At 48.4% G+C, this 24,562-nt stretch overlaps 1 protein-coding gene across 4 annotated transcripts in view; it reads left to right on the top strand.

Annotated features, from left to right (window-relative positions):
* Positions 1–24,562, top strand: part of RTTN (rotatin) — a 1,165,399-nt gene that overhangs the window by 550,454 nt on the left and 590,383 nt on the right. For all 4 annotated transcript variants that reach the window (XR_014961587.1, XM_085605903.1, XM_085605904.1 and 1 more), the window contains exon 23: positions 22,962–23,058. Coding sequence is in view for 3 of the 4 variants with exons in the window: in XM_085605903.1 (XP_085462029.1) it covers positions 22,962–23,058 (97 nt within the window). In the remaining variant the exon portion in view is untranslated. The remainder of the gene's footprint in view (positions 1–22,961; positions 23,059–24,562) is intronic.

Genomic DNA, 24,562 nt, shown 5'->3' with positions numbered 1-24,562 from the left:
AATATGTGTACCATAAATAAACAAGAGCCTGTGGTGTCCAACAAACGCTGCAATGAGAAGCATACTAATAACAAAATGAAAGCAGCAAACAAGGTATGAGTTTGGCCCATTCCCTCACGTACACTGAAGTGACTCACACTCAATCTAATATCTATAGGGAAGACTACTGCAGAGTAATGGATATGGTATAAATATAGCAGCAGTGTTCATAGGGCACCCAACCATATGAGGAAAAAGTATAGCATTGTCTGCAAGTTGAAAATACCAGTAACTATAGGAAACAACCCATATTTCTTTCCACTCTGAAATTATTGAATAATTTATTTGAGTAAACAGTAGGAAAAGCAGAAATGCATACAAATCATAAATTAGACTGCAAGTGCCGCTGCCACCACCCTTCTAGAACACAATATTCTATCTCCCAAACTAGTACAGTCAGTGGAGTTTTTCCAAACACTGCCCCATCATCAAAAACATCAGTGTATCCCAGGCCGAAGAGAACGTACCCAAATACATGAACATGTGATGTTTGCTCTACTTTGAAACAAACCACCATCTGATCCAACTACAGGTAATTTTAAATCTTCTTTTCCTGAGCAAAGCAATAGAAAAAGAAAGTGAAGTCACAAGACAAATGCAGGAACATTGGGAGGGATGGGGAGTTGGATTTTGTTTGTAGTACCCTTAATTTTTTCTTGATACTATTTTGTAAAATGTCAAAGTCAATGATAATTGCTTTTGATTCTGCGGTTGTCCCTGGGGTACAGGGCCCTGCAATATGTGTGCCACTCGACAATAAAAATTAGTTTTTAAAAAAACAAGACAAATGCAGGAACATACGGTACAACATCAATTATTTGATCACCAAACTGCAATCGGAGGGAGAGATATGTCTGTACCATTGTAAACTTTCTTTTAGATTGCTATGATTTTCCCACGCAGAAGCAGTAAATCCAGATTCCCAATGTCTTAGCCATATCAATTTAGGACCTGCAACCAAATACCTTTCTTCACTGTACTATTGTGGAAACAAAACTTTACTCACATCAGACACCTTTTTAACCACCTTGATGCAGTATAAGCTATATCCTGTTAAGGTAACCCAAACATTTTTGCACAATTTTGTATATCTGTATTTTGTAGCATGCAATTTACCAAAACAAACTAAAACTGGCTTCTTCAGGTGGCAATGTATTGTTGCATATCATGGTTGAGGATATTAGATAAAACATTCATGCTATGGTAGTGTAAATTTGTAAAACACTGCATCCACCCAAAGGTTGCTTGGTGCTAAAGCAAACATTGACTGAAAAACCTAGATTCAGAGTCAGAAAATAAAAGCCTTTAGACTTTTGTGGAAACCTCGAAAGGAGGAAATAGACCTCAGATGTAGAGCAAAGTTTGGACCATTGGCTGGATACAAGGTAAGAAAATGACTTGCCTCCAGAAAGAGATTTATAGTTACGTGGAACAGCTAAACAAACAATGTGGACGTACCCACTAGATAGGAAAGAGGTTTTGGACTTACTGTAATAGTAAACAGTGCCGAAGAACCATTAGGTTTTATTTAAAAGACCCCTCACACACCAACCTGGTTGGTGTCATGCATCATCATTGGGTTCCCAACCGGTGGCCGAGTGTCACCCAGTTGTGCTACGACCCTGATTACAGTGGAGCTGGTGTGATGTATTAGTGTGATGTGATAATGTGCAGATTAAAAATATCGCTTTGAATCCTTGCCAAATGTGTTTATTCGTGGCGACCCAGAATATTGTTAAAATCCAAGAGTGCAGCTAATAGTGATTTTACTCGTAGTTGTCTGCAGTAGGTCTACATGTTTCAGCCCAGAAAAAAGGATTTAGAGTGGGCTTTCGTCAGGACCGTGTGAAAAATGTGAGTGAGTGGCAAAATCTGGCCACGTGAATGGTGAATTCTCAGCACATGTGCTAAGGTGTGTTGGCAAAGGTTAGTGGTGTCGATACTCATGACCCAACTTGAGGAAACCTGTAAGGGAAAGACAAGACAGGACACATAAAGAAACACAGAAGCAACATAAAATACAATCTTATGCGTGATCAAGTGCCTGTGAATGCTTCTCAGGTAGGCACAGAAGTGAGTCCTTTAGGTCTGGTAGCCGGGTGGAAAAGGTGCTTATGACAAATTATGGCATATGGCAGTTCTGTAGTAGGGGATCTCTGTGTATAGTCATAATCTATGAATAGTCCCGCCCATGTGCGGGGACCCTGGAGCAATCAAAATATCTCTTAAGCTGTCCCGCATTTGCAAACCTGCAAAGACACTTAAGAGACAGACAAAATAATACAGCCTAACAACAATGTGGCTGCACTGGCCAGCACTTCCTCTGAAGTGAACACAAAAGCCAAAATAAAGTTTAAATGTCATTTTTATTCACATCTGACATGTTCCTTTATTGTATCACACTCCCTTCACCAACATCCCTTTAAACAATAGAGAGGAAGGGGTGGACAGACAAGCCCTAAAGGCTGTCATTATGTGTCTGCTAAAGGGATACCGTGCCTTTAAGAAAACTCTCCAGAGACCCCCGGTATCCCAGGATGCACAGCCAAAGCAAGTTACTTTCAGTTCTTTTTTCCGGCTCCTGCTAGCAGGACCCTGGAGCTTGAGCTCTACCCTTTTGGGTGGATATTTGGACTACATTTTAGATTTTTGGATAAATAGTGTGTTCATTCGACGTCTAGAGCCTTTCTTTACTGCATCCTGCGTTTTGGTGCAGTTTGCTCACTCTTAGCATGGCTTTATTTGATAAATGCCCTGAGTGTGGGAGGAAAAAGGCCAAGACGGACCCACATGATGTCTGTATCCTCTGTTTGTCTTCCTCACATGTCCCTGCTACGTGTGCCATCTGCAAGACCTTCTCCAAGAGGACCCTGAGGGACAGGGAGAAGATTCGCCTCCAGGGACAGGAGAAGCAGAGGACAGGTGGGACTTCGGGGCATGGAGGATCTCATTCCCCTTCCTCTGCCCATGCTTCAGCCACTGGAGGGACCTCCGGGCAGAAACAGCAGCAGACACGGCGCCTACCGGCTGGTAGATCGCGTTCGACGTCGAAGGCGACGACGTCGACGGCGAGAGGTAAAGCACCGGTGTGTTCGCCGTCGATCCCGGGCTCGGGATCGCGGCGTTCTCGACGGTCGACGTCGAGAGAGGAGCCGGCGAGACCTAGGACTAGGTCGCCGTCGAGGATTCCGAGGTCGACGTCGACACACCATCGACGTCGTACCGAGCCCCGCGATGGATCGACGCCGACGACATCGACGCCGAGACACCGGCGACTGCCGTCGAGACGGAGGGGTTCGCCGTCGAGGCACAGATCGCCGTCGAGGCACAGATCGCCGTCGAGGCACAGATCGACGTCGAGGCACAGATCGCCGTCGAGGCACAGATCGCCGTCGAGGCACAGATCGCCGTCGAGGCACAGATCGCCGTCGAGGCACAGATCGCTGTTGAGGCGAAGGAGATCGACGTCGAGGCGAAGAAGATCGGCGTCGAGGAGACGTCGTTCACCGTCGACGTCGAGGGGCCACCGGTCGACGTCGAGGGGGCGCCGGACGGCGAAAAGACGCCGGACGAGGTCGACGATCAGTTCGACTTCGGTGACATCGGGGAACACGTCTTCGGTGATTACAATCTCCAGTCGTAGATCTAGGAGGCGACGACGCTCCCCCTCGTTTACTTCAGCACGGGATAGGCCCGCCAAGAAGAGAAGGGTGGACGGGAGTCTGGACAGTGCTGGTCCTGGTTCCCCTGCAAGGAGTGATGGGGCTCCGCAGCCTCTCCCCCAGCCGCTGCCTCGGAAGCCTCCAACGCCTCCTCCGCCTCCTCCTCCGCCTCCGCCTCCTCCTCCTCCTCCTCCTCCTCCTCCTCCTCCCCCTCCTCCTCCTCCGCCTCCTAAGCGACCTACACCACCTCCACCACCGCCAGTGCCGCAGCTTCCACCGTCTCCTTGGCTACCGGCGGCTCCTAAGGCTCCTCGCAGACAGAGATCGCGTTCTCGATCTCGCCGGAGGTCACGGAGTAGGCGCAGGTCGTCCACTCACACGAGGCATGGGCGATGGAGGTATAGATCTCGTTCCAGAGGCACGTGGCATACGGACTCTTCTGGCAATGGACGGCTCTCCCCCTCACTGTCGGAGACTCCGCCTACCCGAATCTCGCCGGTGGATGATATTGCCACTTTTCAGGATGTGCTGATGAGGGGGGCGGCGAAATTGGGGATCTCCGTAGCAGTCCCGGTTCCCAGTACCTCGGTGATCTTTGAGACATTGCACAAGGCTCACCTCTCACGCCCCCTCCTTCCTTTGGTTCCGGGTTTGGAGGAACCAGCCATGGAGGTTTTCTTGACTCCTGCGGTGGTGAAGTCTGCTCCCTCACGGTTGCAGAAGAAGTACAGGGCCCCTGATTCGGACCCGGCCTTCCTCAGGGTGGACCCTCCCCCGGACTCTGTCATCGTGGTGGCGGCTCGTTAGCAACACTCCACGACGCCCTCTTCCACGGCTCCTCCGGATAAGGAGAGCCGCAAGATGGACTCCTTGGGGAGGAGAATGTGCTCTACGTCGGCCACGACTATGAAGGCCGCTAGCGCCTCTGCCCTGCTGGGTCGCTATGACCGTTCGCTTTGGGACTCTCTGCAACAGTTTGCTGCCTCCCTGCCTAGGGACAAAAGAGAGGACTTCCAGGAGGTGCTGAACGAAGGCATGATGGTCTCCAACCAGATCATCAGTGCGGCGGGGGATGTCTCGTTGCTGGCGGCCCATGGGTACTGTCATGGAGTGCACATGAGGAGACATTCCTGGCTGAGGCTTACCTCTCTCAAGCCTGAAGCGCAGCAAAAGATCGCAAACTTGCCTTTCTCTGGCTCGACGCTGTTCGGGTCTCATGCGGATGACGAGATGGCACGCATGAAGGCCGAAGCAGAAACCCTGAAGGCCGTGGGGTTGGAGAGACCCAAGGAGCAGAAGAAGTCATTCCGTTCCTATGGCAGGCGTTATTCTAAGCAATGCGGTCAAGGGCGCCAGTCTGGTCACCAACAGCAGCACCAGCAACAGCAGCAGTTCCCGAGGCAGTCCTTTCAGAAGTGCCAGAGGGTCAGAGGCCAGCATCAATCCTCGTCGGGGAACAAAGGCCCGGCCGGGTCGAAGCCCTGAAAGGTCACTTCCCCCTCGTCCGTTACCCGCTCCGGTGGGGGGAAGTATTCAGTTCTACCTGGCAGAGTGGAGGACAATAACTCAGGACAAGTGGGTGCTGAATATTGTTTGCAATGGATACAGTCTTCGTTTCACCAGCCCGCCTCCTCAGATTCCACCAGTGCGCTCTCCCTTCATGGTACGGGAGCTCCAGGGGGAGGCGGACGTCCTGTTAAGGAAGAAGGCGATAGAAGCTGTTCCTTTGAGGCAAAGAGGAACAGGCCTTTACTCCAGGTTCTTTCTCGTCAGAAAAAAGGACAAAAACGAGTTCAGGCCTATTCTAGATCTGCGTCAAGCAAACAAGTGGATCCGCAGAGAAAAGTTTCGTATGTTGTCCCTGCATCAGATTTGCCCTCAGTTGCATCGAGGAGATTGGCTGTGCGCCATAGATCTGCAGGACGCTTACTTTCATGTGCCGATCGCACCAAAGCATCGCAAGTTCCTGAGGTTTCTGGTAGGCAACAACCATTACCAGTATACAGTACTCCCGTTTGGTCTGAAGTCTGCCCCACGGACGTTCTCCAAGTGCATGGCAGTGGTGGCAGCGCACTTGCGGAAGACCAAAGTGTTTGTGTATCCATACCTGGACGATTGGCTGATCAAGGCTTCCACGTTTCGGGAAGCACAGTGTCACTTCAACAGGACAGCTGCCTTGCTTCATCGCCTGGGGCTGCACATCAACATGTCAAAGTCAGTGCCGATTCCTGTGCAGTGTCTCCAGTACTTGGGGGCCTCAGTCAATACCTTGAACGCAAGCGTGTGTCCTTCGGAGGAGAGACGCTTATCGATCCGTGGGAAGGCCCTGCACCTCCTCTCAGCCCACTCTCCTACAGTGAGTACAGTGTCCTCCTTACTGGGGTCGATGGCTTCCTGCATCTTTCTCACCCCCAATGCACGTCTGCATATGAGGCCTCTTATGGAATGTCTGGAGGATCAATGGGACCAGAGGCGGGGGCGTTGGGAGGACAGGATTCATCTGTCCCAACACGCTCTCCAATCTCTGAAATGGTGGTGCTCCTCAGAGAATGTTTGTAAGGGGACTCCTTTCCACAAGGATATTCCGGTCCAGACCATAGTGACCGATGCGTCTCTCCAGGGCTGGGGAGCGCATTCGGGCCCTCTTCAGATTCAGGGGATCTGGTCGCAGACGGAGATGACTTACCACATCAACTTTTTGGAACTCAGAGCAGTACACTTGGCCCTGAAGGCGTTCCATCCCTCCTTCAAGACGAACTCCCTGCTAGTTCAGACGGACAATACTACTACCATGTATTACCTCAACAAGCAGGGGGGCTCCCGTTCACGCACGCTGTCTCGGGAGGCACAGACGATCTGGAATTGGCTGGTGGCCAGGAACCTGACGATCACGGCAACCCATCTGCCGGGAGTGCAGAATGCCCAAGCCGATGCGCTCAGCAGGCTCGTTCAAGAAAATCACGAGTGGGTGCTAAACGACGACGTGCTCAGAGACGTCTTCGCAGAGTGGGGCACTCCGGATATCGATCTGTTCGCTACGGCGGAAAACAGCAAATGCCGCGACTTCGCGTCCAGGTACTACCAACCAGGGACACTGGGGAATGCCCTATGGATCAGCTGGTCCAACAGCTTTCTCTACGCCTTTCCACTCATTCCCCTGATTCCGGCGGTGCTGATCAAGCTGTCGCAATCCAGAGCCAGGATGATCCTGATTGCTCCGGAGTGGCCGAGGCAATGGTGGTTCACCGACCTTCTTCACCGGTCTGTGCTGCCACACCGGCGCCTGCCGTGTCGGTCGTACCTTCTCACGAAGTTCGGAGGACAGATGGTTCACCCCAATCTCTCGTCCTTGAGTTTGGCAGCATGGCTCCTGAGCTAGTACAGTATGGACACTTGAACCTACCTCAGGACTGTATGGAGGTCTTGAAAGAGTCGAAGAGACCGTCTACAAGGACTTCTTACGCCTATAAGTGGAAGAGATTCTGCTTGTGGTGCAAGGCGAAGGACATTGACCCTACTTCCTGTAAAGAAGATGTGATTTTGCCTTATTAGCTGCAGTTAGCTCAATCTGGGCTTAATTTTCAGTCTATCAAAGTTCATCTCGCAGCTTTGACTGCGTATAGAAAGGGCCCTTCCCAAACCTCATTTTTTCAAATCCCTGTGATTAAAGATTTCTGGAGGGTGTGCGTAAGGTGTTTCCCCCTGTTAGACGACCTCCACCATGGGAATTGAACGTGGTGTTGTCCAGATTGATGAGGGAGCCTTTTGAGCCTATTCATAAGGCTTCTTTGCAGCATTTGTCCTGGAAGGCTGCCTTCCTTGTGGCCATTACATCGGCCAGGAGGGTAAGTGAGATTCAGGCTCTGTGTTGTCAAGAGCCGTATACTGTATTCCATGCGTCTAAAGTAGTGATGCGTACTCATCCTAAATTTTTGCCTAAAGTGATATCTGATTTCCATGTGAATCAAATGATAACTTTGCCTACATTTTTTCAGCATCCCTCCTCTCCGGCGGAGAGGTCTCTGCATTCTCTAGATGTGCCTAGGGTGTTGAAATTCTATCTAGATAATACAAAACACATCCGCAGGTCGGATCAACTGTTTGTAAATTATGGTTCAGTAAGAACTGGTCTAGCTACCTCTAAACAGTCCATCTCCAGATGGATTGTGTCCTGTATTCAGCTTTGTTATCAGAAAGCTAATAAGACGTTAGGGGGTACGCCTACAGCGCATTCGACTAGGGGCAAAGCAGCTACTACAGCTTTGCTGAGGAATGTTCCACTTGCTGACATTTGTAAGGCTGCTACCTGGAAGACGGTCCATACGTTTACAAAGCATTACTGCCTGGACTCTGATGCTAGGGCAGATGCGCAGGTTGGACAGGCTTCGCTGAGGAATTTGTTTGCACAGTGATTTGTTGGTGTTTGGTTCTTACTCCACCGCTGTTTGTTGGTTGGGATGGGCTTGCCATTCTATTCATAGATTATGACTATACACAGAGATCCCCTACTACAGAAGGAGTAGTTTCTTACCTGTAACTCCAGTTCTGTAGTAGGGGTATCTCTGTTATAGTCATAAGCGATGGAGTAATTCTGGCAGTATCAGGCCTGTTGTTATACACCTTCAAAAAGAACTGAAAGTAACTTGCTTTGGCTGTGCATCCTGGGATACCGGGGGTCTCTGGAGAGTTTTCTTAAAGGCACGGTATCCCTTTAGCAGACACATAATGACAGCCTATAGGGCTTGTCTGTCCACCCCTTCCTCTCTATTGTTTAAAGGGATGTTGGTGAAGGGAGTGTGATACAATAAAGGAACATGTCAGATGTGAATAAAAATGACATTTAAACTTTATTTTGGCTTTTGTGTTCACTTCAGAGGAAGTGCTGGCCAGTGCAGCCATATTGTTGTTAGGCTGTATTATTTTGTCTGTCTCTTAAGTGTCTTTGCAGGTTTGCAAATGCGGGACAGCTTAAGAGATATTTTGATTGCTCCGGGGTCCCCGCACATGGGCGGGACTATTCATAGATTATGACTATAACAGAGATACCCCTACTACAGAACTGGAGTTACAGGTAAGAAACTACTCCTTATTCTGCTTTACGTGTGGTAGCCGGGTGGAAAAGGTGCTTGTGACAATTTATGGCATATGGCAGTTATTCGGCTATAAAGTGAAGGTAGCATGCTTATCTACAATTGCGTGAAAATGTCAATAACAAGCACTGTAGAAAACAAGCAGCATGCTGGAATGCTCATGATATGGGGCATTGGTCGCCCTGTGTATGCCCTGGGTGCAGAGGTGCTCTGCGTATCAGTTAGATGGCATAGTCGTAGCCAGAGTGACCTGTGTGTCACAGATGGCACGTGTAACCGGCAAGAATTATAAGTAGTACAACAGATTGCAAGACATATGTTAAAAAGTGCATTTAAAAAAGAGAACATAATTACACTAAAATTAAGTGCATGGCAGCGTTTCAGGGCCCGGGAGGGGTACCGTCTGTAGTCACACTCTGTGGCAGGGGAAGGAATCAAGAAATACCATGAGTGAAAATGAGTGTAGGAGAGTAGGGTCTGCTTTCTATGTTCACCCCCACTTTTTGCTTTTGCTTTACTGGTTTTCGACTTAGATGTGGCTGTGGGCCTGCTAATCAGACCCACAGCCCTACTGTTCTCTCTCTAAATTAATACTATGTACTTTAGGTGCATAACCCATTTGGATAGGATCACCTTATTGGCCCCTGTACAGTGTACCCTAGGTACCCAGGGCATAGGTGTACCCTAGGCCTACCAGGGGCTGCAGCATGTATTATGCCACCCCTGGCCTGGCCTTCCATTTTGACACAACTGGCTGATCACTCAGCTGGGGCAAGGTCGTGTAATCACCCCTTGCTTAGGTGTAGTATTCCTATACCTAACTTACATATAGACACATGTGTACCTATCAGTCACTCCTATGGCAGGCCTTGACAATCCTGGAGGCAGAGTGCTTGGTAACATGTGAGATGGTGCTCTAGCATGAGCTGAGCCTGTCTGCAGCTTTCGGAACCTTGTCCTTATAGCTGTTCTATGATATAGCCTACCATATACTCTTAAAGTGCCTTATAATCTTAGACGGTTATGGTAACTATGGTTTGGCTTTATCAAAACATGTCGTGTAAGGTGTCTAACACTAGGGAATAATACCCCCATGCCATTTCTGGACATGAGAATATTATTCCCCCCTTCTAGAGGGAAAGACATGTTAAAATCATACTTCAACTGTTAGCCTCTGACCAAAGCCTCAGCATCACAAAATGGATGCTGCTGCCACGACACAAGTCTGACCTCCTGCAGCTGGGAGTGATCCCAGCCAGGGAGGCCTGGACAATAGGTTTCCTGCTTGGGGAGGTGCTAGCACCTCTCCAGACAGCCTTTAGTGTATTGGGGCAGGGTGGGCTGAAAGGAATGAGACATGCCTGGGGCACACAAGGTGTTCCTTGCATAGTCCAGTTCAAACCGGCGCTGGGGCACTCCAGCCCCAGCTCTGGCGCGAAACTGGACAAAGGGAAGTGGGTGTAACCACCCCCTCCCAGGTCCCACCCATAAGGCGTGACCTAGCAGGTATCCCAGCCCCCCAGATTAGTATAAGAGTGGGAGTTGGGCCTCAAGACTTTAGATTATCCTGAACCTGCAAAACTGAACAGAAACTCTGGACCTTCGACATTCGACGAAAGAAGAAGACTGAAGAAGTTCCCTTGTAGCCAAGGAGTGGCTACCCTGTGCAAACAGGCACCATCAAGAGACTACCCTTTGCTTTGCGACCGTTCTACGAGGAACCGACTGCAGAGCCCGACCAGAGCCTTGACTTCCAGACTTCTCCGACCCGCATCCACATCTGCAGCAGAGCTGAGATCCGTGGAGGCGACGAGCGACGTGGGACCGGCTACCTGGGAAAAGAGGCTAGTAACTTACAGCGCAGCTTCTGAGGTACCCTCGAAGTTGTGCACCGGGGATTGAGAAGCCCCAACCCCAAGCACCATCTGCACCGAAGATCAGCCCCCCACACTCCACGAGTCCTGCGTGGGGCCCTTCAGCATTTTCCTGCTTGCCGCGTCTGTCCGGTTGCTTGCCCGCTGGCTAGTGGCCTCTGTGACGACGCACCCTGAAATCTTCTGCGCTGGTTTGGCTCCTCCAGACTGGCTCCCGCTTCTCTGCAAAGAAGAAGCACCCCAGACCTTCCTGGTCTGCACCAGAAGCAAGTCCTTTGTTCTTCGTGGGTTCCGCTTGCCAAGGCTTGGTGAGTCCTAGTCCAACTTCGACGCCGCCGACAGCAAGAGCCTTCGTGGGACAGCTCGCCTCCTGGTCCTGGTCGTCCTCGACGCTTCCTGGTCCTCCTGGCTGCAGCGACAAGCTTCACCTTCACCTGCAACTCTTCACGACATCACCTGGTTCCTTCCTGGTTCCACGTGGTCACTGGCTAGTGACCTTGACTCTGTCCCTTCTGCTTGCAGGTTTCTTCTCTTCTTGATCCCAGCCTTGGGATCCACCGGACACTCTCCCCTGACTGCCTGTCAGCATCTTTCTTCAGGCATCCATAGGAGTCGACGACGAAAACGACGCATCTTCACCCCTATGCACCCGCAGCCTGTGGGCTAGGTAACTTGGGTACTCCGGTGCTCATCAGGATAGTGACTATCCTAGTGTCTAGTTTTCAAGTCTCAACTTCCTAGCTACTCCGGAAGTGTCCTAAATCTACCGTTTTCTAAACTGTACTATTGCTATTGACTTTTACGCATTACGCGTGAGTGTTTCCACTCTGCACACGAATCCCGTGGGCCTCCCACTTCCTAACTAACGCTAGTGTAGTGTAGCCCCAGCGATTCCCTAGGCCTAGGCCTATTCTATTTCCGTGACAGTGGTTCTTATACCACTTATTTAGTATATGGTTTGCTTGGCCCCTAGGGCCTAACTGTATTACTTACCTGTGTGACTTACTGTATGCATTAATAAGACTGTGTTGTACTTACCTCTAATCTCATAAAGAGTGCTGAGGGTTTGCTTAGAATAAATACACTTTATTTTATATATATATCTGTTGTGGTGTCCTTTCATTTGGTATTCAAGGGATTATATATGGTATCACAGCTGGCTTCACATGCCATTCAGAGTTTAGCCTAAGACTGCTCTTGTCCATGCTACCACTAGGATAGCTGGTCTATAAGGTTGACTTTACAACCAATCACCATAAGGGTATTTGGACTGATATAAGGTGTACACTATAACTAGTGACATCATACATCAGGCCAACTTCTCACATTGGTGAGCAGCGGTTGGGATCTGAGCTTGCTGTTGTAATACCATTGTAATCTTGAGATACTAAATTGAAAGATCACACAGATATTGTCTAGGTACATATAACATAGATTATTATACTTAAGTCCTACTGGACTTTGTAGTTGTAGGTTGAAGGGAGAAACACACCCTGACTACAACTACTAGAAAGGTTTAGTAGATACAACTAGTGTAGGTAGGTGCACACACCACACCCTCACTAGATCATGTCTCTGAGAGTAGATCAAGTAGATGCTCTCTCAGGAGGATCAGGTCTGCAAAAGATCCCCTCTAGATATGATACCTTAACATTCCAGGAGATGAGACACTTGTGTACCTCCAGAGGAATAAAACAGGGTGCAAACCCTACCCTCCTTCAGTTAAGACAACTCCTAGAGGAGTATGATGCTCAGAGGGCATCTCAGGCAGGTGCCCTAGGCACAGAGGAGGGTCTACCCACCACAGAGGAGTCAGATGGGGCTTCAGATGGGGAGGTAGACAGCCAGAGCCAAGTAAGGAGACTTAGCCAGGCTAACTTAAGTTTACATGGGAGTTTGCATGGGGTCCCCCCATACAGACCCACAAGTAGGCATTCACAGAGAAGCAGGAGGGACAGATCCCCTTCAAGGGAATCCATCCACTCCCATGTCTCTAGCATCTCTAATGCTTCCTCTCACAGGGGAATGACTTCACCTGAGAAAAAGGAGCATGCAGCCAGAATGAGGGAGGCTAATCTGAGGATTCAGAGGGAAGAACTTGCCCTTGCCAAAGAGAAGCTTGCTCTGGCTAGAGAGCAAAAGTTAAGTGGGTTAGAACCCACTGGTGGCAGCAACATTCCTAGAGATAGAGACAGGCACTATGATAATAGAAACCTGAGCAAGATTGTCCCTCCCTACAAGTGTGGGGATGACATCCACAAATGGATAACTGCTTTGGAGAGAGCTTGCAAAGTACAGCAGGTACCCCAAAGTCAGTGGGCAGCTATCTTGTGGCTCTCCTTCTCTGAGAAAGGAAGAGACAAGCTCCTCACAGTTAGTGATGAGGATGCAGATAATTACACTGTCCTGAAGAGTGCTCTGATTGATGGGTTTGGCCTAACCACTGAACAATACAGGTTGTTGTTCAGGGATACCCAGAAGACACAGACTCAGGACTGGACTGACTTTGTAGATTGTGCCACTAAGGCTCTGGAAGGCTGGCTAATGGGAAGTAAGGTTAAGGACTATACAGGATTGTATAATTTGATCATGAGAGAGCAAATACTTAACAACTGTCAAAACCAGCTATTGCATCAACACCTGATTGATTCTGATCTGACTTCTCCCCAAGAATTGGGAAAGAAGGCAGATAGATGGGTCAGGACTAGAGTTAAGCAGAAAAACCAGAACCAGGGCGGTGATCAGAAAAAGGCAGACCAGAAGGGTAATGAGCAGAAACAAAAAGACCAGAAGTCTTCACCAGGCCCCCAAAAGGCTCAGGGGGAGGGTGGTTCCAAAAAGGATAAGAAGAAAGATGGCCAAAAGAAACCATGGTGCAACTATTGTAAGTCCAACTCACATTGGTTTAGTGAGTGCACCAAAAAGGATAAGCCCCCAGCCACCATTGCCCCTAAGGCAACTGTACCCCCTAGTTCAGCTGTAAGTGGTGGTTCCCAGCAAAAGGGTGTAGTAGGGTTAACCCTGGGAACTGAGGAGGACTCTGGCCTAGTCAGAGTACCTACTCAGGCTGTTCTGATCTGTGATGGGGACTTAGCTTTGTCCTCTACTGTAGGCCCCAGTAACCTGGGCAAGTACAGACAGACACCTTTTATCAACCAAAGAATGGCTCAGGCCTACAGGGACACTGGAGCTAGTGTCACAATGGTGACACCTGCTTTTGTGGACCCTGGACAGATCATACTAGGTGAGAATTACCTAGTGACCAACGCTAGCAATGCCACTACCTCCCATAGTGTGGCTATTGTTAACTTCTCCTGGGGAGGGGTAACTGGCCTCAAGAAAGTTGTTGTTAGTTCAGACCTTCCTGTAGAGTGTTTACTGGGCAATGATCTTGAAACTTCAGTTTGGTCTGAAGTGGAGTATAGGACCCATGCAGAAATGCTGGGGATAGATGCACATGTCCTTGCTGTGACCAGGTCACAGGCCAAAAAGTGCAACACTGAACAAGTGCTGGATCCTGAAACTATGGACCAGTCACAATCCAAGAGAAAGAGCAGTAGGGTTAAGGCTGTGCCTTCCCCCCTGCCTCAGGTGGTGGATCAGCCCTCCCAGGAGGATGATTCTGAGAGCCCTGAAGGAACTGTCCTAGAAGAACTTGAACCTGATCAGGTTGAGTTTCTTGGGACAGGGGGACCTTCCAGGGCAGATCTGAGGCAGGCTCAATTAGACTGCCCCTCTCTTGAACCCCTCAGACAGCTGGCTGCTGCTGAGGCTGCAGGGAATGCTCAAGGTACCCATAGAGTGTATTGGGATGAAGGGCTACTGTACTCAGAGGCTAGAGACCCCAAGCCTGGTGCATCCAGGAGGTTGGTCATACCACTGAAGTTCAGAGGCTTCCTTCTAACCTTGGCCCATGATATTCCCCTTGCAGGACATTTAGGCCAGAACAAGACTTGGGACAGGCTTGTCCCTCACTTTCACTGGCCCCATATGTCAGAAGATACTAAGGAGTTTTGTCGCTCCTGTGTCACCTGCCAAGCCAGCGGCAAATCAGGTGGCACCACAAAGGCCCCCCTCATACCACTACCTGTGGTGGGGGTCCCCTTTGAAAGAGTGGGCATAGATATTGTAGGACCAATGGACCCACAAACAGCATCTGGGCACAGATTCATACTGGTGATAGTGGACCATGCCACCAGGTACCCAGAAGCAATTCCCCTGAGGACCACAACAGCTCCTGTTGTGGCAAGGGCCCTGCTTGGAGTATTCTCCAGAGTGGGCTTTCCAAAGGAGGTCATTTCTGACAGAGGTGCCAACTTTATGTCAGGATACTTGACTGCAATGTGGAAGGAGTGTGGTGTTAACTATAAGTTCACCACACCCTATCACCCACAGTGCAATGGGCTTGTTGAGAGATTCAACAAGACCCTAAAGGGAATGATAAAAGGATTACCAGATAAGCTTAGGCGAAGATGGGACATCCTTTTACCCTGCCTTCTGTTTGCTTACAGAGAGGTCCCACAAAAGGGGGTTGGCTACAGCCCTTTTGAGCTTTTGTTTGGGCATCCTGTAAGAGGACCCCTGTGTTTGGTGAAGGAAGGATGGGAGAGACCTCTCAGACAACCCAAACTAGACATAGTGGATTATGTACTTGGTCTCCGCTCCAGGATGGCAGAGTATATGAAGAAGGCTTCTAAAAACCTGGAGGCAAGCCAAGAACTCCAAAAAGCTTGGCATGACCAAAAGGCTGTACTGACTGTTTACCAGCCAGGACAGAAAGTGTGGGTGTTGGAGCCAGTGGCCCCAGCAGCAGTCCAAGACAAATGGTCTGGACCCCACACTATTGTTGAGAAAAAGGGAGAAGTCACCTACTTGGTGGACCTTGAGACTCCCAGAAGCCCCCACAGGGTGCTTCATGTCAACAGATTGAAGGCATATGTTGACAGGGCAGACATGGGGCTACTCATGGCTACAGATGAGGGGCAGGAGGAAGAGAGTGACCCTCTCCCAGACCTGTTGACTCAGAACCCTGATGATGGCTCAGTTGATGGTGTGGTCTTTTCTGACAGCCTCACTGTCCATCAGCAACAGGACTGCAGACAGGTTCTGCAATCCTACAGACATATGTTCTCTCTGACCCCAAGTCAGACAAACTGGTGCACCCATGAGGTGGACACTGGTGACAGTCTGCCTGTGAAGAGTAAAATCTACAGGCAACCTGACCATGTCAGGGACTGCATAAAAGTTGAGGTACAAAAGATGTTGGAGCTGGGAGTCATTGAACCTTCAGAGAGCCCTTGGGCTAGTCCTGTAGTCCTTGTGCCAAAACCTCACACCCAAGATGGTAAGAGAGAGATGAGGTTTTGCGTGGATTACAGAGGTCTCAATGCTGTCACTAGGACAGATGCCCACCCAATACCTAGGGCAGATGAGCTCATTGACAGACTGGCAGCTGCTAAGTTTTTGAGCACATTTGACCTAACAGCAGGCTACTGGCAAATCAGACTAGCTGAGAGTGCAAAGGCCAAAACTGCTTTCTCGACCCCAGGAGGACATTATCAATTTGTGGTAATGCCCTTTGGTTTGAAGAATGCACCTGCCACTTTCCAAAGGCTGGTGAATCAAGTCCTTACTGGGTTGGATGATTATTGTGCAGCTTATCTTGATGATATTGCTGTCTTTAGCTCCACCTGGGAGGATCACCTGGTCCACCTGAGGAATGTTTTAGAGGCCCTGCAAAAGGCAGGCCTCACTATCAAGGCCACTAAGTGCCAGATAGGGCAGAGCAAGGTTGTATACCTGGGCCACCTAGTTGGTGGGGGTCAGGTCCAACCACTGGAGAGCAAGATCCAGACCATAAAGGACTGGGCTCCTCCAACTACCCAGACTCAGGTCAGAGCTTTCTTGGGCCTGACTGGGTACTACAGAAAGTTTGTTAAGAACTATGGGTCCATAGTGACACCACTTAATGACTTGACCTCCAAGAAGATGCCAAAGAAAGTTCAGTGGACAGTAAGCTGTCAAAAAGCATTTGATGACCTGAAGCAGGCCATGTGCAGTGCACCTATTCTGAAAAGTCCAGACTACTCCAAAGAGTTCATTGTCCAGACAGATGCTTCTGAGTTAGGTGTGGGAGCTGTTCTTTCACAACTGAATGTAGATGGTCAAGACCAGCCCATTGCTTTTATAAGTAGAAGGCTGACCCCTAGAGAGAAACGTTGGTCAGCTATTGAGAGGGAGGCCTTTGCTGTGGTTTGGGCCCTGAAGAAGCCGAGGCCATACTTGTTTGGCACTCACTTCAAGATTCAGACAGACCATAAGCCCCTCTTGTGGCTAAATCAGATGAAGGGTGAAAATCCCAAACTTCTTAGGTGGTCCATTTCCCTACAGGGGATGGACTTCACAGTGGAACATAGACCTGGGACTGACCATGCCAATGCAGATGGACTCTCCAGATATTTCCACTTAGAACATAAAGACTCAACTGGTCAAGGTTAGTTTAATGTCCCTAAGTTTGGGGGGGGTTGTGTAGGAGAGTAGGGTCTGCTTTCTATGTTCACCCCCACTTTTTGCTTTTGCTTTACTGGTTTTCGACTTAGATGTGGCTGTGGGCCTGCTAATCAGACCCACAGCCCTGCTGTTCTCTCTCTAAATTAATACTATGTACTTTAGGTGCATAACCCATTTGGATAGGATCACCTTATTGGCCCCTGTACAGTGTACCCTAGGTACCCAGGGCATAGGTGTACCCTAGGCCTACCAGGGGCTGCAGCATGTATTATGCCACCCCTGGCCTGGCCTTCCATTTTGACACAACTGGCTGATCACTCAGCTGGGGCAAGGTCGTGTAATCACCCCTTGCTTAGGTGTAGTATTCCTATACCTAACTTACATATAGACACATGTGTACCTATCAGTCACTCCTATGGCAGGCCTTGACAATCCTGGAGGCAGAGTGCTTGGTAACATGTGAGATGGTGCTCTAGCATGAGCTGAGCCTGTCTGCAGCTTTCGGAACCTTGTCCTTATAGCTGTTCTATGATATAGCCTACCATATACTCTTAAAGTGCCTTATAATCTTAGACGGTTATGGTAACTATGGTTTGGCTTTATCAAAACATGTCGTGTAAGGTGTCTAACACTAGGGAATAATACCCCCATGCCATTTCTGGACATGAGAATATTATTCCCCCCTTCTAGAGGGAAAGACATGTTAAAATCATACTTCAACTGTTAGCCTCTGACCAAAGCCTCAGCATCACAAAATGGATGCTGCTGCCACGACACAAGTCTGACCTCCTGCAGCTGGGAGTGATCCCAGCCAGGGAGGCCTGGACAATAGGTTTCCTGCTTGGGGAGGTGCTAGCACCTCTCCAGACAGCCTTTAGTGTATTGGGGCAGGGTGGGCTGAAAGGAATGAGACATGCCTGGGGCACACAAGGTGTTCCTTGCATAGTCCAGTTCAAACCGGCGCTGGGGCACTCCAGCCCCAGCTCTGGCGCGAAACTGGACAAAGGGAAGTGGGTGTAACCACCCCCTCCCAGGTCCCACCCATAAGGCGTGACCTAGCAGGTATCCCAGCCCCCCAGATTAGTATAAGAGTGGGAGTTGGGCCTCAAGACTTTAGATTATCCTGAACCTGCAAAACTGAACAGAAACTCTGGACCTTCGACATTCGACGAAAGAAGAAGACTGAAGAATCTCCCTTGTAGCCAAGGAGTGGCTACCCTGTGCAAACAGGCACCATCAAGAGACTATCCTTTGCTTTGCGACCGTTCTACGAGGAACCGACTGCAGAGCCCGACCAGAGCCTTGACTTCCAGACTTCTCCGACCCTCATCCACATCTGCAGCAGAGCTGAGATCCGTGGAGGCGACGAGCGACGTGGGACCGGCTACCTGGGAAAAGTGGCTAGTAACTTACAGCGCAGCTTCTGAGGTACCCTCGAAGTTGTGCACCGGGGATTGAGAAGCCCCAACCCCAAGCACCATCTGCACCGAAGATCAGCCCCCCACACTCCACGAGTCCTGCGTGGGGCCCTTCAGCATTTTCCTGCTTGCCGCGTCTGTCCGGTTGCTTGCCCGCTGGCTAGTGGCCTCTGTGACGACGCACCCTGAAATCTTCTGCGCTGGTTTGGCTCCTCCAGACTGGCTCCCGCTTCTCTGCAAAGAAGAAGCACCCCAGACCTTCCTGGTCTGCACCAGAAGCAAGTCCTTTGTTCTTCGTGGGTTCCGCTTGCCAAGGCTTGGTGAGTCCTAGTCCAACTTCGACGCCGCCGACAGCAAGAGCCTTCGTGGGACAGCTCGCCTCCTGGTCCTGGTCGTCCTCGACGCTTCCTGGTCCTCCTGGCTGCAGCGACAAGCTTCACCTTCACCTGCAACTCTTCACGACATCACCTGGTTCCTTCCTGGTTCCACGTGGTCACTGGCTAGTGAACTTGACTCTGTCCCTTCTGCTTGCAGGTTTCTTCTCTTCTTGATCCCAGCCTTGGGATCCACCGGACACTCTCCCCTGACTGCCTGTCAGCATCTTTCTTCAGGCATCCATAGGAGTCGACGACGAAAACGACGCATCTTCACCCCTATGCACCCGCAGCCTGTGGGCTAGGTAACTTGGGTACTCCGGTGCTCATCAGGATAGTGACTATCCTAGTGTCTAGTTTTCAAGTCTCAACTTCCCAGCTACTCCGGAAGTGTCCTAAATCTACCGTTTTCTAAACTGTACTATTGCTATTGACTTTTACGCATTACGCGTGAGTGTTTCCACTCTGCACACGAATCCCGTGGGCCTCCCACTTCCTAACTAACGCTAGTGTAGTGTAGCCCCAGCGATTCCCTAGGCCTAGGCCTATTCTATTTCCGTGACAGTGGTTCTTATACCACTTATTTAGTATATGGTTTGCGTGGCCCCTAGGGCCTAACTGTATTACTTACCTGTGTGACTTACTGTATGCATTAATAAGACTGTGTTGTACTTACCTCTAATCTCATAAAGAGTGCTGAGGGTTTGCTTAGAATAAATACACTTTATTTTATATATATATCTGTTGTGGTGTCCTTTCATTTGGTATTCAAGGGATTATATATGGTATCACAGCTGGCTTCACATGCCATTCAGAGTTTAGCCTAAGACTGCTCTTGTCCATGCTACCACTAGGATAGCTGGTCTATAAGGTTGACTTTACAACCAATCACCATAAGGGTATTTGGACTGATATAAGGTGTACACTATAACTAGTGACATCATACATCAGGCCAACTTCTCACAATGAGGCATAGAGAGTAACTGTATATGGAAATCGTATACGTGGATAAGCGTGTATGCGGTACAGAATAAAGCGTAACGGAACATTAGTGAGCTACTACACCTTACTTCATCAAGACGGTGGACCCGCAACAACCTATTACAGTCTCCCGTGGTCCCGGCTGCTGGCGCTTGTCGGTTTGCCGGGGACTAAGTAACGGGAGTGTCGGCGTGCAGGAGCAGGTCAATCAGGGAAACAACTAGAGCGGCCATCTGTGGGCGCACCGCGCATGCACTGAAGCCATATTACACTAGAAAGTCCACGGTCAGGCACGCAATGCATAATAGAGTATGCACAATGAAGCGGGGAACCCTATTGTTAACGGGAAAGTGTTCCAGATGTGATTATAAGTCACTCGAGTGATAGGAAATGAGAGTAAGTTTTAAATGAACTGTATTTAAAGTAAATTGGATATGCCCATCAACATGGTGTGATGGGGCAAGCAAGCATGATAGTAATGTTGTATTGCCTGAGGGGGCAATGCAAACTGTGCAGTAAATCATTAAGCTGCTCATAGTGGGTCAGATGTGAGATCGTCTCAGATAAAGTCTAAGTGCCTAAGCTCTGTGCACTCGGTGGTATTGTTGCAGGGATTCTGCTCATGCACAGAACTATGCGCAGGAAACCAGGACCTCAGTGAATTGTGGTGTACCAAAAACTCACCTCAGTACCCAGAACTAGCATCAGTGTCTCATTCGTTCTCCGTGTTATCTCGAAGCTACCAATGATTAGACAACCCAGAACAAGCTACTTAGAGTACTCTCAGGAATGGTGGAAATCAGAAACACCTTTTCGTTGCTATTCTCAAATCAGTCCACAACAAGAGTAATCAGAGACACGGTAAAGTTTAAAATGCTTATTTTTAACTATGTGCTCTAAGGTGCAGTACTTAGGCTAACATAAGCAGACAAATGATTAAAAACAAAACCATCAGCGTTGTTACAATACCATAGAAAATGAAGGGAGAAATCATATTACAAATGATAGTGGATAACAACCACCCTCCCTTCGCTAGTCAGCTAGTTTTATGAAACTAATAGAAGGTCTATAAGCTTGCATGGGGAACCCCATACCGTAAATATCAGCTTAGGTAAATCACATCACAGGATCAGCTCTGCTCTGTGTCTGGAAAAGGTTTTCTCCAAGTGTCTGAATCATGCATGCAAATGCAATATTAAAGGCACCCGAGTTTCAGATATTTGCAGCTGTGTGCGTGTTATGGCTAGAGCGTGGGCCGATCAACCTGAATTCAAAAGCATATATTGTTATTTGACCTGGATGGATTCTGCACACAGTGTTCAGACTAAGGTCGCGGTGCACGTCTAGGGATGTGAACAACAGACCGTTCTCATGTGAAGAAAAAGCGAGCAAGCAGTTTTTCTTGTAATAACAGCTACCTGCAGTGTCGTGTGCAAAAGCAGCAAAGTGGCAAGATGGCGTTTTACATCTAAAGCGCTTACGTTAACATAGAAATGTGTGCACATAGAACCCCGTCTCCACTACAGTATCAAGGTTATTTGCTTAAGGAGTTCCACGGAATGTTATCGTTAAGTCCAGTCAGATGTCTGGACAGGCAGTAAATCCATCGCTGTCCCTTCTCCAAGAGGCGACTCTGAATGTTGGTGGTGGTCGGTTCCAGTGTTTCAGTCACGACCCACCGCATGTCGTTTGTGGTGTGACCTGCATCTAGGTAATGGTTGGTCATCCTGGTGGTGTTTTTCATGCAGCAGATGGTGCTGCGATGCTCGCAGATGCGGGTTTTCACTTTGAAATTAGTCATACCTATAGAGGTGAGGAAGCAGGGGCAGATAATGCGGTAAATGGCATGTGCAGTGTCGCAGTTACTGTGCTTTCTGATATGAATTTGTAATACACTGCATCCTCCCAAGGGTTGCTTGGTGTTAAAGCAAAGATTGACTGAAAAACCTAGATTCAGAGACAGAAAATGAAAGCCTTTAGACTTTTCTGGAATCCTAGAAATGAGAAATAGACCTCAGATGTAGAGCAAAGTCTGGACCATTGGCTGGATACAAGGTAAGAAAATGACTTGCTTCCGGAAAGAGATTTATAATTACGTGGAACAGCTTACCAATTAGTACTAGATGAGCAAAGGAATTGCATATCAACATTTATGGACAATGCATAAGCATTTAATAATAATCCTTTTGTGATGAGGCAACCATGTGTAAGATAGCTTTAGATGAGGAAAAGCATGTGGTCAGTACAAGCACTCCTGCGGCCTTATTTTCCATCGACTTTTTGTCTGTTAAGTTGCGTTTTTGAGATAATAGTGTATAGAGAATTACGATAATCTAGGCAAGAGTCTGTTGTAAATGGACACAGTGTTTTTCCTGATATCAAAGGACAGCAATGGGAGGATGGGTGTATGAGCTCGCAGAGAATCCTTGATCAAGATGAGACCTCCAAAGAAACTTGTGTATTGAGTTTTAGACTGGTGTCCATTTGATACCAATACTTTTCACAAAAAAGTTTGGGGTTTGGGCTAGGACTGAGAACCGAAGCCCAGGGAATTGACATCCATGGTGCAACAACTCCTCTCTTATTCAAACCCTGCTGATATGATTGCCCCCTCCCCTTGCTTCCTACTATTATGTCTATGTCCTCCTGTAGCGGATGGCTTGACAGCTTGCTTCCCTCTCAGTGGACTTTTTACATTGCGAGTAATGGCTCCCTCTTCTTACCCTTAAGCGTCCGTACTTGCTGTTTCAGCCTTTAGCAACTTCCCTGATTTGATCAAGGCTCAACTCCTTACATTTGCCCCATTTCTTACACTTATGGCTTAACCTTCTGCCTCCTACATCAATGTTTCTTTAGGCTTACAGGTTGCTGCTTTTCCTATGGATTAACACATTGGCAACCTATGTCGTAGCATATATATATTTTTTTTAATCCAGATTGTTTAAATATAAAATGCTGCTCATTAGTAGTTGATGTTTACAATGTTTGGATGTGCCTTTTCTTTTTTTTTCAGTGTCCTTGCTTATGCAGAATGAAAGCACCATTCTCACAGAAGCTGCTGCATTGCTTTGTCTCTTGCTGTTTGATGATGTTTCTAGAGCAGATGCATGGTATGTAAACAAACTCATCTGTACAGTTGCTTTGTTGTGGTTTTGTTTTCTATGTTTAATTGTGCTTTCAGTGGGATAACAGATCTTACATGCATATACAAGCAAATAAAACACATACCATCTATGAACTATTCATTCTGAAAGGAGCTCTGACAGTAATACAGAAGTTCACAGTATGCTATATAGGCCCAATATATTTTTACAAGCTCTGGCTAGTGCAGCTTTAGGTATACCAGTCAGCCTATTGCATGCTTCCAAGGCAGAACCCTTATAATGGATACATCTTCCAGCGATTTCCTCAACTTATGAACACTTTTTCCAGACTTCATACTTGTCCTGGAAACTTTTTCTCCAGTGCTGCCAGCTGCACCTCCACCTTGTTATGTGACATCTCCTAGGTATATTTAGTACAAACCAATGAACCAGCATTGGGTCATGTTCTGTGCCTCATAGTTGCAGTCTGGAGCACTTTCACAGTGTCTTACCATCACATTCCTTAGCTATTTTACAGCAATTTAGTCAAATGTCTCCTGAAAGGACTTGGAGCTACTTGCCCTGCAGATGGCCCTAAGATGATGTCCATTTTAGGACTCCACAATGACATTATTTGGTCTCTGGGGTCAGGAATTGACACCGTAGCTTTTGACTGGCATATCTCTATGCACTTGAAAGCCATCAGAGAGTGGTAGGCCAACCTATTTTTAGCTAAGGCCAGCAAAGAGAATTCCAAGTTTAATCCCTCTCCCAAAGATAAGTCGTCTTCCAGGGAACGTTCTCCTAGGAGTTCTTCCCACAAAACCAGTTTCATAGGAAGGAGAAATCCTCTGTTCCTCATGGAAGCAGACCCTTTCCTTGGGTTTTTGGAGGTCCCAACGCCACTCTCCAAAGTAGGACCTTCCTTCAATGTCTGGTAACACTCTCCTAACCCCTGCCTCGGCACCTAAAAAGATGAGACTGCAGTTGCCCTTCCCTTTAGCCGACTCATGTTAATCCTTCTGGCTCGTGATGCTGTATTCTTTCAGGATGGCTCCTCAACCGTCTAAACTATTCCACAAGAGAAGAATTGTTCCTGAAGGCTTGGATACGCCCGCTGCTAAGACCTCGATGACCCCTATACTGTCCCTCCACAGGTTTCATCCACGTCTCCAAAAGCAGAGTCTAGGGTAATGTCCCCCATTTGTTTGGGCTTTCTAGAGTGCTACTTTTGAAGTCCCTAACAATGCCACTTATGGGGCCATCACTAACCCAGGAATTGTTAGCAAACAGTATCATCTGAATCAGAAGATGTTAATTTCCTTACAATATAATGCTGCTTACTTAGGCTTACATAATGCCAGTGGCCTAGGTACTTCACCAGAAGGGAATGTTTACTACCCCTCTGTCCCTTCATTGGAGGTGTTACAATCTTCAACAAGTCTCTTGGAAAGAGGCAGAGACCTTGGAGCTGATTTTGCCTTCTGTGGAATCGAAGTCCAACATTCTGCTGGAAATATTGCAATCCGCC

Source organism: Triturus cristatus, chromosome 5_1 (genome assembly GCF_964204655.1).
Source record: "Triturus cristatus chromosome 5_1, aTriCri1.1, whole genome shotgun sequence".
Classification (NCBI taxonomy): domain Eukaryota; kingdom Metazoa; phylum Chordata; class Amphibia; order Caudata; family Salamandridae; genus Triturus; species Triturus cristatus.
The sequence above is the reverse complement of the archived record's forward strand: the minus strand, read 5'-3'. Positions and strand labels throughout refer to the sequence as shown.